Source organism: Lingula anatina, chromosome 2 (genome assembly GCF_051362555.1).
Source record: "Lingula anatina isolate TDL-2025a chromosome 2, LinAna3.0, whole genome shotgun sequence".
NCBI classification, from domain to species: domain Eukaryota; kingdom Metazoa; phylum Brachiopoda; class Lingulata; order Lingulida; family Lingulidae; genus Lingula; species Lingula anatina.
Window position 1 is genome coordinate 6,264,730 of NC_141768.1, and position 18,058 is coordinate 6,282,787.

The window sequence follows — 18,058 nt, forward strand, 5'->3', positions numbered from 1 at the left end:
GCTATAGACAGCTTTTGATAAATTTTCAGGACAGATAAAAAAAATGGGCCAAATTGGAATTTGGTGGCAATTTATCAATAAGTTGATTAATAATAAGAACTGAGCCATCTTGGCATAGGTCTGTCCCTCTGAATGCTTTTCTAGTTGTAATGAGAATAATATAGTTGAACCTAGGCTGGACAAACCCCAAGCGTGATCAAAGATTTTATCTTGGGAAGAAGCTAACAAAAAAGAAATAGAAACCATTTTGACAAATACAATTGCTTTATTACAGCAAAATAATACGTGTAGTTGTCTATACACATATAATATATTAGTTTGAAGACTTACATAAAACATCAGTCAGTAATATCAAATCCGATACCCATTTACAAGGACAGACTATGATTAGCATGAAGCAATGTGTACTAGTAGACTTTAAGACGGCACAACATGAGATAACTGAACAAATTTTGAACAATTGCAGAGCACTAATCTGCAACAATATTTTCTACATGTGATCTTTTAATGCTACCAAACGATCTTCTCTATGACAAATCATATTGCACATGCTATGGAATAAAAAATAAAATAAGTGGACCTCTTATGAATATAAACAAATGTAATTTTAATCACAGCAAGCTGGGAATGCTTTGATGACAGTAGGGATTTCCTTATGTTTCAATTATACCAATATATCAAATGATGCATTTTCTCAACATGTGACCTTAAAATTAACTTTTACAAATCCTTGTAAAAGCAGCAGTTCATGTATAAAATAATTATCATGAAAATTTCACTTTTTCCAAATTTAAGTAGACCAAAAGGAACTGTATTCTTTTCAGTAACTCCAACTTGAATATTTCAAGAAAATTTCTGTTTTACCCTCAACTATCAGAAAGTGTCAGAACAGCATAGTTTGAAATATTAACACATATACATAAGATGCATATTTCCTGTCCTAATACTATTCATTTATTAAAAGTTTGCAACTTCTATACAAAACCAGTGTAACACTTAATCTGTTAGCTGGCAATTAGTTGAAGTAAAAGACCATTTATTCAAACCCTGTTAACTTAAACTGTAAACTTACTCAGAACATTGATGTCAATAAGGAGTATTAAAATCTCTAAAGACATAACACAACATAGTCCTAAAAAAGTCTGGAATTGCAACCATTTAAATTGATCAAACACTTCAGGATGGACAAATACTTGGGGACTTATTTTGTAACCACTCTCTTGAGCAATCACTGCATTTGGGAGGTATTATTTTAATTTAAATTGTTCCAAAATACATAGTGCTTTCTCAAAGATGTTCTCAGTTAAAAAAAAATTGTATTCTCACTTGTGGTGAGAAATTGTTTAAACATCAGAAAAAGAAATATCTACAAGAACATTTATAAAAGAATAATAACGATAAAAAAACGAAGTATGTGAAACCAGCTGAAGAAGATGCCCTTACACTGTACCCAAACATTTACAAGTACATACCATTAATCAAGTAATCAGCTTCATTAGAGTTCAGGGGTTTTCCCCTCCGTAGCTTTCTCTTCATATTCCTGTATTTACAGCCAACAAAGAGCAGTAGTAATGCCATAACAGTAAGTCCCAAGGACAGTGCCAGTATGGGCCCCTGCCTACTGGAGGCAGCCTGTTCTTCTTCCTCAGTGACCTGATTCAGGAGATCAACTGAGGAATTGGGTGTTATCACCTGGTTGGATGGTTGATCTGGTTGGTGTTCTGTTGCTGGTTGTTTTGAACTCGACTCGTCTCCTGGTTTCACTTCCTCAGAGGTCGCAGGACTGGGCGAAGTTGGAACTGTAACTGCTGGAGTTTCTTGCTCTTTGCTGTCACCATCATTAACAACTCTCTGGGGCATTTCTGTAGGACCTGTTGTATAAACATGAGGATTTGGATCTATATCTTTCCTAATAGAGCAAGATGGTAATATAACATATTAAGATCAATGACACCATATTACCTCATAAAACTCCAAATATGTATCTTTTTTTTTAATCACAATAATAAATCTTGAAAAGATAAAGGTTTACTGACCTGTGTCCTCTTTATCATCTTTCACTTTCTCCTCTTTGGCATCTTCAACCTTGTTTTCTTTCTTGGGCTCTGTTTTTGCAAAAGGTAATAAGCAACATACAATGGTACTAGTAAAGGTAACATTTGAATTTTCATTCATTTGGCCAATTTTGAAAATGAAATTGGAATATTAACTGAATACAGAAAATGAAATAATTGAAAACAGACAACTTTCATAACATGATTTCACTCAACCATAATGCCATTCATGATAATGTGTTGATCAATACATAGCAAGTAACTGACTCATTACTCCATTTCCTAATAATTGTCTGTTTACCTGGAGTTGGAGTGGGTTCCTTCTCCTCTTTTCCTGCATTCTCTTCCTCTACAAACAGAAATAACATACTGTTCAACCAAACTGTATCTTACAATTGTATGCAGTTTTTTTAGAGTCAAAATAAAAACAAATGGATAGCTACATACTAGTACTATTAGTAAACATTTGAAAAAATACTGTGGTTATCCACCAGTTTTGATTATGTGTATCGGTGTTGCATATAAAAAGATGCAGCATCTATGTAAAGACATATAATTGTGCAAGTGATGCAAATGATTAAATGAAGTTAAACATATCAAATCATTAGCAAAATACCAAGCATTAAATTAAACCTGTAATGAGGTAATCTTTACTTTCAATATATTTCAACTCCTCCACCAAGTATGCCTTTTCAATTTTAACAATGCACTATCTGACTACTACTAGCAAAATTTTGAACTGCTTTACTGAGGATTTTGGAAATTTCAACTAATAATAGGCCAAAAGATACCAGAAGCTCCTTCTAAACCCACACCCATGAACACTGCACAATACAACGATTTGCATTCAATTACTAAGTATAAGCAGACTCAATGCAATTCCATGTTCCTACATCTATATCAGTGTTTGAAATTTGATCCCAACATATAGAAAACCAGTCCAATCAATGGTGCATCTTTGAACTGGTGAAGTTGTTGTATTGTGCAATGTGCAACATGTCCCAGAGAAAAATACAGAAATGTAACTAACACCTATACAATAGACAACCTAGCTAGTCTAAATATCTAGTTGCATTTCTGTAGGATAGTTAGTGAAGCATGAATTAGTACCAAGCCATGTTCTGTAGGGGAACTGGTAGACTGGTTTAGCGTGGTCATTAAACAAGGAGTTTCTAAAGTAACCTAAATAATAAAATACAAAACAAAATGGTAAATAAATCACACAGTACTTGAAAATAATGTTCAAGATGAAAATTAATGTCATTTGCATCAAGCACATGTTAAAAGACTTAATATACTGGATTTGATCACCCTTTCAAATTTGGTCTGCCTTTCAACACAAAGGGGAAGAAGCATTCTCTTTGCTTCTCTTTTATTCTTTTTCCACAATATCATGCACTTGGCCAATAAGGAAATCAAGTTTAAACCACATATTAAAGTATTTGAGTCAATATAAAAACACATGCTTTCAACAAATTTCACTCCACCCTCATTATAAACTAAAAATTGTGCTAAAAACTTTTTTATAAGATGAAAGAAAACTCATCATTATACACTAAATCAAAGCACTGAATAAAATACTCATCAGGAAGATCATGATAAAAGTACCATTCTTATTAAATCTACTTCTGTATCTTGCATTTTATAAACTGAATAAGGTAGATTAATGTTTAACAAAAAAGGAAATTAAATACTGCCATGCATAATATAAATATGTAAAGATGTAGACTGAATATTTTTCAAAAAATAAATACTGGGGTTTCAGAAAGATATGAGATATGTACGAATATTGCAAGACCCTTGTCCAGATATCATGCCTTGACATATAAAAAGGCATTTATTGCCATAACCAAACATAAATCAATAAAAAAGTTTTAAAAATAAAATAAGTACAATAGCACCATAACATAGGCAAGCAGAGAATAATATTTGTAACTAAGGTAACAGAATATACAACATCATAATTTGAAAGATGATAGTAGGGTGATTTAAGCAAATAACACAGTACAATTTAACAATAAAAATTGGACATGCCATTATGTAAATTCATCATGGTCAAAGATTCAAAGATACATCAAACTGAATCATGATTATAAGGCATGCAAATAAAAAACAAACAACAATAAGTCAACGGATACTACACAAGGCATACAAGAAAAAAGAAAAATGAGCCTAAATACCAACAAAAATCATAAGTACACAACTGTAAGAATAAACCATGCACCATCAAGCTGACCTGAATCCCCAAGACCTTTGTGCTCCCATATGTCCTTTCCAGCATTTGTCTGTTTATCATGGGAGCCACCATAGTCATAGTCAAACCCTGTGCCATGGACTTTGTAATTCTCTAAAGCAGCATCATTGGGGTCCACGTAGCTGTCACTAACATCTGAGTTCACTTTGCCATATCTTCCATAATTATTATACAGTTTTTCATCATAAGTATTTTTTCCTTTGTATTTTTGGTGATTTCCTTGTTGTTCTCTTCCATAGCTGCCATAGCCTTCATCATTTCTATTATCTTCTTTCACTGGACCATACCTGCCATCATACCTATTGTCATATCTTGATCTGTAGGGGTAGTCACTATCAAAAAGCCCATAGTCTCTATAACCATTGTAATTGTGGTATGACCCTTGGCGAGTTGGCTGATCACCATCCTTATTCCTGTCCCTATCTAAGTAGTACTGGTCTGGTTCTGGATATAGGACAATTTTATCAGCAGGTGCCCTGTTGTCATGGGGAGTAGGCTTGCTGCCTGAGCTGTGACCAACAGGTGGTTTGACATGGTGGTACCGAGAGTTGGGATCTTCACTTGGCCTGCTATTTTGCTGTGGGTAAAAACCATCACTAGCAAGCTTCCCTTCATTTTCTTGTGGCTTAGACTCCTGCCTGGTCTCCCCTGACTGGCCTTTCTTCCCTCCGACTTTATGATGTTGGATTCTGGCAGGGGGGTCTTCATGGGTGGGGGGGATTTCATGGGCTGAGGGGTATTGATGGGCGTAAGGGATATCATGAACAGGGGTGACATCATGGACAGGAGGGGGGTATTTAGAGGGGGCCTCCTCACTGGCATCACCTGATAGCTGTGACAAGTCTATATGCTCATTTCTTGCCAGGGCAGGCTCTGTGGTGGCTGGGGCTGTTGACATTGGAGGAGGCTCAGTGGGTGCTATATCTACTATGATGGATTTGCCAACTTCACCTTCGGATTCAGACTGTGGTTTATGTCTGCTCAAGCCAAGATCAGTGAGGGTGTCTTCATTCGACTGCCCCTGGGTGTAATCATACATCTGGGCATGCTGTGCACTGTGAGGCTTCTCCTTCTGTTGGAGATGCTTCAGGTCGGCATGCTGCTGGAGCTCCTGTTCTTGTTGGCTTTCTGTTTCAGCAGTTGATCCCACACTAAGACCTTCACTCTTTCTCCCTCCACCACCACCACCACCACCATCACTACTGGAGTCCCCCTCACCATAACCAGTATCCCAGTACCCATGGTTTCTGTAGTAATACTGATCCCCAGCCCCATCTCTGTTAGGACTCCCATACACCTTCCTATACCCATCACTACCTCCATTGTCACCATTGTCTTCATCACCTGAGTTACTGGGATAGTATCCATGCTGGTTTGAACCATGCGGGTTAGTATGATACCCATGCCCGTTTTTGTTTCCTGAGTGTATACTTGACATCTTATTATTATGCTCTATTGATAAAACAGGTTTGAATGAGTGTTAGTAATATGGTATTTTAAGCAAGTTTAAGAATTATACTGACAATGCATACTATTGGAATATTTCAAATTTTCAAATATAAAAAGATCAAAAGATGAACTATACAAGACTTTGTCATAGTTACTAAAACAGACAAGGCAGCAAAGCTGTCAAATGTACAGACAAAAAACAGGAAATAACTATGCTCAAAATAGGCTACTGTCAATTCTGATGTAAAAGTACATTATGTTAAACTGCAAATTCAACATCAAATTTTAATTATGCTCAACAGGTAATACCAATGTAAGTAAAATGTGTAACAAGCATAAGGCTTCAGGCCCATGGGAGTTCAAGTTCACACTTTGAAAATGTAAAACTTCCAGAAAAAGAAGTCAATTAGACTGCTTTTCCAACTCGAGCTGCATTTTAGTCCTGTGTTTCTTTTTTAAAAGTTTGACAATCATAAGTAATATGGTTTTCCCATGATGGTCATCATGGCAGCAATACCCAAAATTGTGTTTTCTTCTATTCTGATGCAATATTTCATAATGCTTCACAGCATAAAGACCATCAGTTTTTAATAATAAAATATACGTATCATGGATTTTCAGAAAATGTGACTAGCATGGGTCTTCAAGCCCAAGGTGGTTCTAAGTCACACCTTGAAATTGCCAATATGTGAAAAATTAAATTTTCACAAAAAACTGATTAACTGCCAGAAAAATTTACCAAATAGACTGCACTGCCTAATGAAACTGTATTTTAGTCCCATGTTTCTTTCCTGTAAGTTTGAGAACAGTAAGTGACATGGTTTTCCTTAAATGGTCATCAAGAGAGCAGTGTCCAAAATAGGGGTTTCTTCAAATTTTGATGCAATATTACGGTAAAGTCTTGAAAATTTCGTCGCTTAAAAATTAATTAATATTTTTAATTGTGTAAATCCGACTAATTTTTCAAAATTACCTCTCCCCGACTCCTGGGTATGACGAAATTTTCAAAAATCCGGCCTTTGGGCTTTTATCCTTAGCGACTGTTATCTTTGACCCTCCTATATTGTGGGATATTTAAAACTACTTCCTAAGTCGTTTTCTGGTGGTAAATAATAATATATTTATTACTGCATCTCGATTAAGTTTAATTTAACTTACTGTACCCGAAAATGTGTTGAGAATTATCTTCTCGGTAAGAAACATACCTCCTGATAGAGGAGAAGGATCAAGATAAGCTTAATTGCCTCCTTGCATTACAACCTGGCCGCGACATATTTAAAAAAAATTATGCACTTGGCAACGTTTGTTGCATGCAGGGCTTTTCCCAGGATTGAATGTCAGGCCTTCTAAAAGTACCATCTGTAACTTCCTAAAAATTTACAGGGAGTTAAAATAATTGCTCCCGCAGACGATCTTCCGCAATTTAAGTTTCTTGAACTTATATGAAAACTGAACGATCTCCCGATGATGATATGAAAATTGCCTTTTCGTCTCGCTCGGATCGCGAACGATCTCCCTCTGACGATCTTACGCGAACAAAGTCCTGGCGATATATTACGCAAACGATTCTTCGCCGAAGATACATGTATGCCGTGAGCGGGGAAGGGGGGGGGGTTAAAGATGAAATTAAAAATATATATTATTTATAATATTCAAAGGGGAGGGGGGGGGGGGTTAAAATAATGATCTCCCGCTGACGATCGTTTGCAAACTAAGTTCCTTGAACTAATATGAAAACTGCATTTTATTATTGCTTACATCGCGAACAATCTCCCGACGATGATATGAAAATTGCCTTTACGTCAAGCTAGGATCGCGAACGATCTCCCTCTGATATGATTTTACGCGAACAAAGTCCTGAGGATATTACGCGAACGATTCTCCGCCGAATATATACCGTGAGCGGGGGAGGGGGGGCTGTTTAAAGATAAAATGAAAAAGATATTTTTTAAATCCAAAGTGTGTGTGTCTGGGGTCTGGGGGGGGGGGGGGGGGGGGGGAGAGTGAAATAATGATCTCTCGCTGACGATCTTCCGTTAACGAAGTTCCCTAAATCCCTTGAACTAATATAAAAATTGCATTTCATTCTTGCTTACATCGCAAACGATCCCGCGATGATTATCTTACGCGAACGATTCTCCGCCGAAGATATGCCATGAGCGGGGAAGGGGGGGGGGGGGGTTTAGATAAAATGAAAATATATATATTATTTATTAAATTCAAAGGGGGGGGGGGTAGAATAGTGATCTCCCGCTGACGATCTTTTGCAAACTAAGTTCCTTGCACTAATTTGAAAATTGCATTTCATTCTTGCTTACATCGCGAACGATCTCCCGATGATGACATGAAAATTGCCTTTTCGTCTCGCTCGGATCGCAAACGATCTCCCGCTGATGATCTTACGCGAACGGAGTCTGCTATAAATATGAAAATTTTCTTCTTGTCTCGTTTGGATCGCGAACGATCTGTTGACAATATTACGCGAAAGATTCTCTGCTGAAGCTATGAAAATTGCCATCTCGTCCCATTCGCATTGCGAACGATCTCCATGGATGAGCCAGGTAATTGTTAAATGGTCCTAAATTGAACATGGACATGAATAGAAGTGACGGGTACATTTCCCTTCGAGATAATATCTTGATTTTTCATTGTGTCTTCCTCATTTAGGACAGCCGCCGATAACAATAACGGCGTTACAAATGACAAAGCCGCGGCCTGTGACTTTTATTTGCCGGCTTGATAACGCACCTTGAGCCAGGTAATAGTAATGAAACTATTTAGACAAAAGGCCGATGTTCCCGCAATTAAGAACGGGGATTCACATCTTAACCACTTATATTGTGAGTAACCGCTCGCAGGGGCGCACTATTGTTCCTATCTCCCATTGAGAGTGTTATCGGCAATGATATCCTGATCGTATCATTGTCTTGAATCAACTGACGCATTACCTTCATGTTTGAGCTGGACAACGCGGCCATATTTGGTGACGAACTTTTCAAAAATTATTGAGTACCTCATTTTCAAGGTCGACGAAGTTTTCAAGGGGAAAAAAATTACCTCGGCGGAAAATCGTCTGCCGACGAAATTTTCAAGAACGACGAAATTTTCAAGACTTTACCGTACATAATGTTTAACAGGATAATAACCATCAATTTTTAAGAATAAAATATTAGTATCATGGATATTCAGAAAATGTGACTAGCAAAGGTCTTCAGGCCCATGGAACTTCAAAGTCACACCTTGAAAATGCCAAAATGTAGACAAGACAGTACTGTCCTGAAATGCATTTTTTCCATTTTTAACAATTTTTTAACATATAACAAAATTAACACTTAACTGCCATTTTTATATGATCAACTAAGAAAATTGATGAGATGGGAAAAATATCAATAGAACAGTGTTTAATGTCCAATTTCCTCCATTCTGAGTTTCTGAACATAGTGAATGAATGAATGAATCTGACAAACTGCAATGATAAGAGTTTATTTCCATTTTTGAAACTCTATTATACAATACATGATAACAAGCTTACCATCATTTTTACATAATCAACTAACAATGTTGTAAAGATGCAGGAAATATCAAACAAAGACTTTTACGTATCTTATTAGTTAAATAATGAGACTGTTAACATGCCTAAATATTGAATCTGAGGAAATGTGAAACAAGACAGTGCTGTTATGAAATGCGTTTATTTCCATTTTTAACACTTTTTAACATAAAACAAAATTAACAGTTTACTGCCATTTTTATATGATCAACTAAGAAAGTTGATGAGATGTGAAAAATATGTCAAATATGTCAAATGTCCAATTTCCTCTATTCTGAGTTTCTGAACATAATGAATGATTGAACCTTACAAACTGCAATGATATGAGTTTATTTCCATTTTTGACACTTTATTATACAATACACGATAACAAGTTTACCATCATTTTTACATAATCAACTAACAATGTTGTAAAGATGCAGGAAATGTCAAACAAACACTTTTACGTATCTTATTAATTAAATAATGAGACTGTTAACATGCCTAAGAATTGAATCTGAAGAAATGTGAAAAAACAGCATAACTTTGAAATAATGGCCCGATTATGCTGATTTTCAAACTTGACCTGCGTTTTAGTAAGATTGATTACTCCTGTGAGTTTCATGACAACAGGCCTATCGGTTTTCTTTGAAATGTGTTAACAGTGTTGCATATATGCTGAAAAGTGAAAAAACAGCATAACTACTAAAATGGTGGCCCGATCATGCCGATTTTCGAACTGGACCTGCATTTTAGTAAGATTGATTACTCCTGTGAGTTTCATGACAACAGGCCTATCGGTTTTCTTTGAAATGTGTTAACAGTGTTGCATATATGCTGAAAAGTGAAAAAACAGCATAAATTCTACAATAATGGCCTGATCATGCTGATTTTCGAACTTGACCTGCGTTTTATGAATATTCATCAGCTCTGTAAATATAAAGCCAAAAAGTAAAACTGTCTTCCACTTATGGTGTTAACGCTGAAAGTGCACGGCGACGGCGACATCGACGGCGACATGAACAGCGACGGCGACGACAGACGCAGGTGATGGCAATATGTACAGACACATCTGTGTCTGTACATAATAAAGTTGTTCTGTGTCTACACTGAAAAACCTTGCGTAATCTTAGTCTTAAAATGTAATAATATCTAAGATAATAATTGCAATTTCAACACAGAAAAGTAAGTAGTTTCCATCATTCAAGCTACTTTAAAACTGTTAGTAATGTGAAACATGAGGCTACAGCACACCTGTATCCACTTCATTCAAACAATGAAGAAAATGGGCGGATTAAATGTAAATCTTTCAATGTTGGTTTCTTCTAAATCTGTAGCTCTTGACCTAGAATCTCAGAGCACTGAAACATATAGGTTGGATTTATAACTTATATATAATGACTAATAAATAGCAGACTGTACTTTACCTTTGGGGTTACAATTCTCCTCATCTGAACCATCAGGGCACTGTGCTATCCCATCACAGCGGTCATACTTGGCAATGCAGTTTTCGCCAACATAAGAAGCTTTCCCATTGGTGCATTCCCATTGGAAATTTGGGTCACAGTCACGCCCTAAAGTAATAATTTAAAGAAATCATGAAGACATGCAAAAATGATAATGACTAATATAATTTACTCTTACAATTCTTCTGTAAATTCAGAAAAGCATGCTTGCAGAAAATAATGGAAGTTATACATAAAACTGCTCTAGGCTATCCTCTTTGACCAAACAAGTTATTTCAGTGTGTTATAATTTATTGGAAGGCTCATTTCAAGAGTCATCCATTCAACTTATCATTCATAATTTGCAGTGTACAGACAGAGAGATGCAATACTTGACAGAACTTCTTTGGCTGATATTCCCCAAGGGAACATTGCATCAAAATTGTCTCAAATTCTCTATCTGCTTGAATTAGTATATACTGACATGCCTAATTTAAGATACTGAAGGTGTTTGCCATTTTAACAACACCCCTCCTGAGCTTGAAACACAATTAAGTAGAAAACAGGCAGATATCATGCTAACCCAGACACAATCCTCATGTGAAGTTTAGACCCATTAAGCATTGATCATACATTCAGCAATAAATAATTAAGTCCCAGAAGTTGCTAATTACTTTTTCCTCTCTATATTAAAAAGAACTATAGACAGACAAGCAGTCTTAAATGGTGTATTTTTACAAAGAGGTTTTCTACTCATGTGAAATGACTAAGGTTCCATGAATACAAACTCCCAGGAGTGTAAGACAGGTCAAATCAATCACACAGAATTTCCAGTTTATATAGCCAATGCACCAAATTAAGGGCATATAAATCAATATATGAATTATATAATTCCAGTTAATATTTTTTCTCATAACCTATCGGGGGCACTAAGAGAATGAAAATGGAAAGCTAATTCATGTCACTGACATAGCAAAATCAAACATTCTTGAATCAACTTACTGCAAACTCCATTTTTGGCATGATATCCACCCATACACTGACAGAAGTTGTCTTTGCAATGGGAATGGGCTGTCTCACAGATATTTTCTTCAGCAGAACACAAGTTTAGGAGTGGTACTGAAAAATACATCATTTTATAGAGAACGTAATTCTGTCTGAACAAATTTTGGCATGCAAAAAGTTTTACCAGTGAACAAAAGTAATAACTGTATGCTTGACTAATTTTTTCAAATGCATTTTTGATGTTTTGCTGACTATTCTAGCTTATCAGCAGGACTTAACTAGTGCCAATGTCATCCCATGTATTTATGATTCAGCAAATATATCACATTCATATACCTCATTAATGACAAAGAAATTGAAATTAATATTCATGTACTTAAATAGCCTCCCCTTTTGTCCAATTTTAAAGTTTACATAAAAAGGTTTATAAAATGTTATACTTTAATTACTGATTTTGATGTGCTGTTTACTGTAATCTTTCAATCTTTTTGAAAAAAAAAGGAATGAAATATTCTTCAGAAATATATCTTATATATATATAAAAATAAAAAAAGAGTCAACTGTTCATGTAAAATGCCCAGTAAATAGATCAAATTACACAAAGTGGCACAAAATTATGTTACAATCTAGCATACAAAAACTAGGAAGCAACAAAGGGCAAATGTTATCCCAGAGCAAACATTAACTTTCTACGTCACTCAAATTCTCACAACTTTTCCCAATACAGAAATGAAATAATCAATATCTTGATGACTGTATTAATCTTGCATTACCAACAATGTTAGCCCTTGCTTATGAAATGTGGCTTATTGAATTGCTGTTATAAAACAGTGAATCTTAACAACAAAGAACTATCCACATTTTCTGACTTTGTAAATGTATGATATGGCCAATCAAGTGTTTTTCTTCCATCATATTTTGTCTCTCAAGGAAACATAAGGCACTTGTGGCCTGCTTTGAAGTGCAAAAGATTTCTCCTTATTCAGCTGATATTATTGGGTGACTTATTACTAGCATATACTACAGGATTATGTGGATCAAAATAGGGATAACAGGTTGAGCTGGCATTGTCCAAGGGAGTCATTTTTATCCATAATCCTGGAATCATATAAAACCAATTGGGAGTAGATGGGAGTAGATAGCAATAGGTTCAGAGGATATAAACTCTGTTACCACTCCTGATAAATGGACCAAAATTGGCATAGTTTTGATGAACAATCAGGTCTGACAGATGTGTGATAAGATCTTTGAAACTGGTGGCATGTGGTCTTGTTAGTAAAGGTTCTTTGAAAATTGGTGTCACTTAACATTATTAGAGATAAAATTTAACTAAGTCAATGTTTGTTTTGATTGTAAGAAAATTGTCTACAACCCGCTGTAGTACTCGTGCACAGCCCTTTTAGCCATTGAAATTTTTTCTGATATTAGCCCAGGTAAAAAAGAAAATACAGAAAATGTGCAGAGCCCCAGGCAGATGAGAGTTAAAAGTCACAAATGCAAGTGTTTGAGAAAAAATTATAAAGGAAAACAACAAAACTAGAAAAGCACTTTGAGAGTGCAGACCTCTGCCAAGGCAGCAATTGTTGATTATTATTGATAATTGATTGATTATTGATCCGGACCACCACCAAAAATTAATCATTGTCCTCTTTGGCCCACTTCCGACAGTTCCTGAAAATTTCTGCAAAATCGGTCCATAACTTTTTTGTGTTATGTGGATGACAGACAAACAGGGGTGAAAATATAACCTCCTTGGCAGAGCTTGAGGTAAATATAATTCCAATGAAGATGCTATTCAAACTTTTAATCTTCCAGTTTGGTATATATATATATATATATATATATATATATATATATATATATATATATATATATATATATATAAAACTTATTTGCAATATTAAACAAAATTTACCTGCATAATTATCACTGCTTCCTTATTATTAATCTAGCAGAGAGCTTTACCTTTGGGAGTTTACAGGGAAATATCAACAAGTGTGCTTTACGTAATCTCATTTAATGGCCTATTAAAGCAAATGACTTTATAACTCTGAAATTAATCTAGTGATACCCAAGGGTAATTTACAGACTGACCCACTCAAAGGTCTTCAGGCCCATAAGTCACACCTTAAGAAAAGCACAAAACCATAATGCCCAAAATAGGAGACTACCAATCCTGATGCAATAATACATTATGTTTAACTGCACAGTCAACATCAACTTATGCACAACAGGTAACACAGACGAAAGTAAAAGCATAAGGCTCCAGGCCCATCAGAGTTCAAGTTTATACTTAGAAAGTGCCAGAATGAGAAAAATGAAAATTTCACAAAAAATGCATAAATACAATAAACATGATAATCCAATAGAGCTGGTTTTCTCATGAGCTGAAGGCCAATCCTAAAAATCGTACTTGTAAGTTTAAAATTATAATAAGTGGCACAGTTTTCTTTTCATAATGTTTGCAGTAGCAATGCAAAAATATTGTTGTCAATTTTGATGTAACATTACATAATAAATTATAGAATAATTATCACCAATCTTTGATTATTGACAATAAATAGCATGGACATGTAGAAAATTTGATTACCATTCGGCTTCATGTCCATGGGAGCTCCGAGTCCCACAATGAATATGCCAAAAAGATAATGAATATTTCACTCAAATGTATAACTTCCAGAAAAAGAAGCCAATTAGACTGCTTTTCCAACTCATTCTGCATTTTAGTCCTGTGTTTCTTTTTTAAAGGTTTGACAGTCATAACACGGTTTTCCCATAATGCTCATCATAGCAGCCGCACCAAAAATTGTGTTTTCTTCTATTTTGATGCAATATTACATAATGCTTAACAGCATAATGACCATCAATTTTTAATAATAGAATATTAGTAACATGGACATTCAGAAAACGTGACAAGCAAAGGTCTTCAGGATCATGGAACTTCAAAGTCACACCTTGAAAACGCCAATAAGTGAAAAATTAAATTTTCACAAAAAACTGTTTAACTGCCAGAAAAAATTACCAAACAGACTGCATTGCCAACTGAAGCTGTATTTTAGACCCATGTTTCTTTCCTGTAAGTTTGAGAACGGTAATTGACATGATTTTTGTTAAATGGTCATTATGAGAGCAGTGCCCAAAATAGGGGTTTCTTCAAATTTTGATGCAATATTACATAATGTTTAACAGCATAATGACCATCAATTTTTAATAATGGAATATTAGTCACATGAACATTCAGAAAACATGACTAGCAAAGGTCTGCAGGCTCATGGAACTTCAAAGTCACACCTTGAAAATGCCAATATGTGAAAAATTAAATTTTCACAAAAACTGTTTAACTGCCAGAAAAAATTACCAAACAGACTGCATTGCCTACTGAAGCTGTATTTTAGCCCTATGTTTCATTCCTGTAAGTTTGAGAACAGTAAGTGACATGGTTTTTCTTAAATGGTCATCATGGGAGCAGTGCCCAAAATAGGGGTTTCTTCACATTTTGATGCAATATTACATAATGTTTAACAGCATAATGACCATCAATTTTTAATAATAGAATATTAGTAACATGAACATTCAGAAAACGTGACTAGCAAAGGTCTGCAGGCTCATGGAACTTCAAAGTCACACCTTGAAAATGCCAAAATGTAAACAAGACAGCACTGTTCTGAAATGGGTTTATTTCCATTTTTAACATTTTTTTAACATAAAACAAAATAAACAGTTTGTTGCCATTTTTATATGACCAACTAAGAAAATTGATGAAATGGGAAAAATATCAATAGAACAGTGTTAAATGTCCAACTTCCTCCATTCTGAGATTCTGAACATAGTGGATGAATGCATCTGACAAACTGCAATGATATGAGTTTATTTCCATTTTTGACACTTTATTACACAATACATGATAACAAGTTTACCATCATTTTTAGAAAATCAACTAACAATGTTGTAAAGATGCAGGAAATGTCAAACAAACACTTTTACGTATCTTATTAGTTCAATAATGAGACTGTTAACATGCCTAAGAATTGAATGTGAGGAAATGTGAAAAAACAGCATAACTTCTAAAATAATGGACTGATTATGCTGATTTTCAAACTCAACCTGCGTTTTAGTAAGATTGGCCCCTCCTGTGAGTATAATGACAATTGGCCAATCTGTTTTTCTTATATTGTGTTATCAGTGTTGCATATATACTGAAAAAAGTGAAAAAACAGCATAAATTCCCTGTAAGTGACCCGATCATGCTGATTTTCAAACTTGACCTGCGTATTATGAATATTTATCAGTTCTGTAAGTTTCAAGCTGAAAGGTAAAATGGTTTTCCACTTATCGTGTTATCGGTGCTGCACATATGCTGAAAAAAGAGAAAAAATAGCCTAAATTCACTAAAAATGACCCAATCACGCTGATTTTCGAACTTGACCTCAGTATTATGTATATTCATCAGTTCTGTAAGTTTCAAGCCAAAAGGTAAAATGGTTTTCCACTTATCGTGTTATCGGTGCTGCATATATGCTGAAAAAAGTGAAAAAACAGCATAAATTCCATATAAGTGACCCGATCATGCTGATTTTCGAACTTGACCTGCGTATTATGAATATTCATCAGTTCTGTAAGTTTCAAACAAAAAGAAAAAACAGTTTTCCACTTATCGTGTTATCGGTAAAAGTGCACGGCGACGACGGCAACGACGGCGACGGCGACAGCGACGACAGACGCAGATGACGGCTATATGTACAGACACATCTGTGTCTGTACATAAAAATCATGAAATTCAAAATAACATTTTCTTCCCAAACTGCTGATAAGATATCATCAGCAAAATGACCATACTTTATCTGACAGCAAATAAAGCTCATTAACACTATTTGATAATATTATAACAACCAGTATTATATAACTTCATTTTTCAGTGTTCTTGGCTAAAAGGGTATCATATTATGCAAACTCTGAGTCTCATCTATATGGGATACGCATATATTATTTACGAAAGTTTAAATTTATTTACACTGTATACTCATACTAAAGTATACATCCTTATTTTTCATCTCTTCATAATCCAAGTAAAAAGACCAGGAAATATGCATTTCCACCTTATCTTAACTCTACTGGTATAAACTGATGGAAATTGACAGGCTAAAATATTAACTGGAAAGACGTTAGGGAGTACAAAAACATTTGACCTTACTGTTAATTTTTCTCTGTAATTATTGTTTGACTAAGAACACAAGAAAACTATGCTTTTTTTCACCTTGGCAATCCTGCTTCATATAACAGTTATACCCATATTTTATCACAGCCCAGATCTCACTTTCCACTGGCAGTTCAATGTTCAAATATGTCCATAAAGGTTTATAAGATTTATTTATAACCTACCTTTTGTTTTTTCTTTAGGTTTAGTAGTGTGCTTCTCAGTTACTGTTGTTCTTTCAGTTGTAGTAGTAGCTGTAGTGGTTGTAGTTGTAGTAGTAGTAGTCGTGCTAGCTGTAGTTGGAGCAGCAGTAGTTGTTGTAGGGGTAGTTGCCTTGGCAGTGGTACTACTTGTTGTAGTGCTGGGTTGGGCATTTTCCTCTTCTATAAACTTGTTTTCACTTGCATCTTCATTACTTGTAATTAATCGATCCTCTAAGATCATTGTATTGTACTTAGAAGAAGAAGTAAACTGACATATCCCTTTCTTCCGACAGTTAAATAAATAACAGCTACTGTCCTTCTGTAAGTTAAAAAATAGGTTCAATTAAAACTAGCAGCAATAACATTTGGCTGATGTCCTGACAGCATAAGAAGTCATATGCAGAAGCTTAGGAACATCATGGCCAAAGGAGGATAACTGTAAAACGACAAATATCTAAGGACTTAATTCAGTGCTAACATTATTATTATTTATAAAGGAACACACACCGTCTGATAGACTGCTACACTGCATTTTTCTCTGTAACAGCATTCTTGTAAACAATCTCTCTGAGATTCTACATCATCAGGGGCCTTTAGAAATTCTGCTCCTGCTGAAAGAGAAGCATTAGTCCTGATAATAGTGCTCCGTCTAGTTTCATATTGACATCTAGGCTCCTGGTTGTGCCTTTCGTCGAGTCGTTTCTCAAGTTCCTGGAGCAATTTCGAGCTCAACAACTTGGCATAGTCTTCTGGAACTTCAACAGTGAGGACCCCAGATAATACTGCCAAACTTATCAAAAGACAATGCGTCTTCATTGTAAGCAGTGATTGTTCTCAGGTTCCAATATCGTGCGAAAATTCCAAAAGAACAATGGATATTCTACTAGTCTACATTATCCGTGTTGTCAATATGGCGTCATCCGGC

General features: G+C 35.2%; 1 protein-coding gene across 1 annotated transcript; it reads right to left on the reverse strand.

The window, feature by feature from the left end:
- Positions 1–245: 245 nt before the first annotated feature.
- Positions 246–17,949, reverse strand: LOC106167601 (uncharacterized). Its single transcript, XM_087007241.1, has 8 exons — positions 17,641–17,949; positions 17,116–17,452; positions 10,714–10,860; positions 4,291–5,760; positions 3,165–3,236; positions 2,356–2,403; positions 2,037–2,105; positions 246–1,871 (listed from the first exon to the last, which is right to left on the reverse strand). Exons 1-8 carry the CDS (start codon positions 17,947–17,949, stop codon positions 1,459–1,461), a joined length of 2,865 nt encoding a protein of 954 aa, XP_086863367.1. The 3' UTR covers positions 246–1,458.
- Between the last annotated feature and the right edge of the window lie 109 nt (positions 17,950–18,058).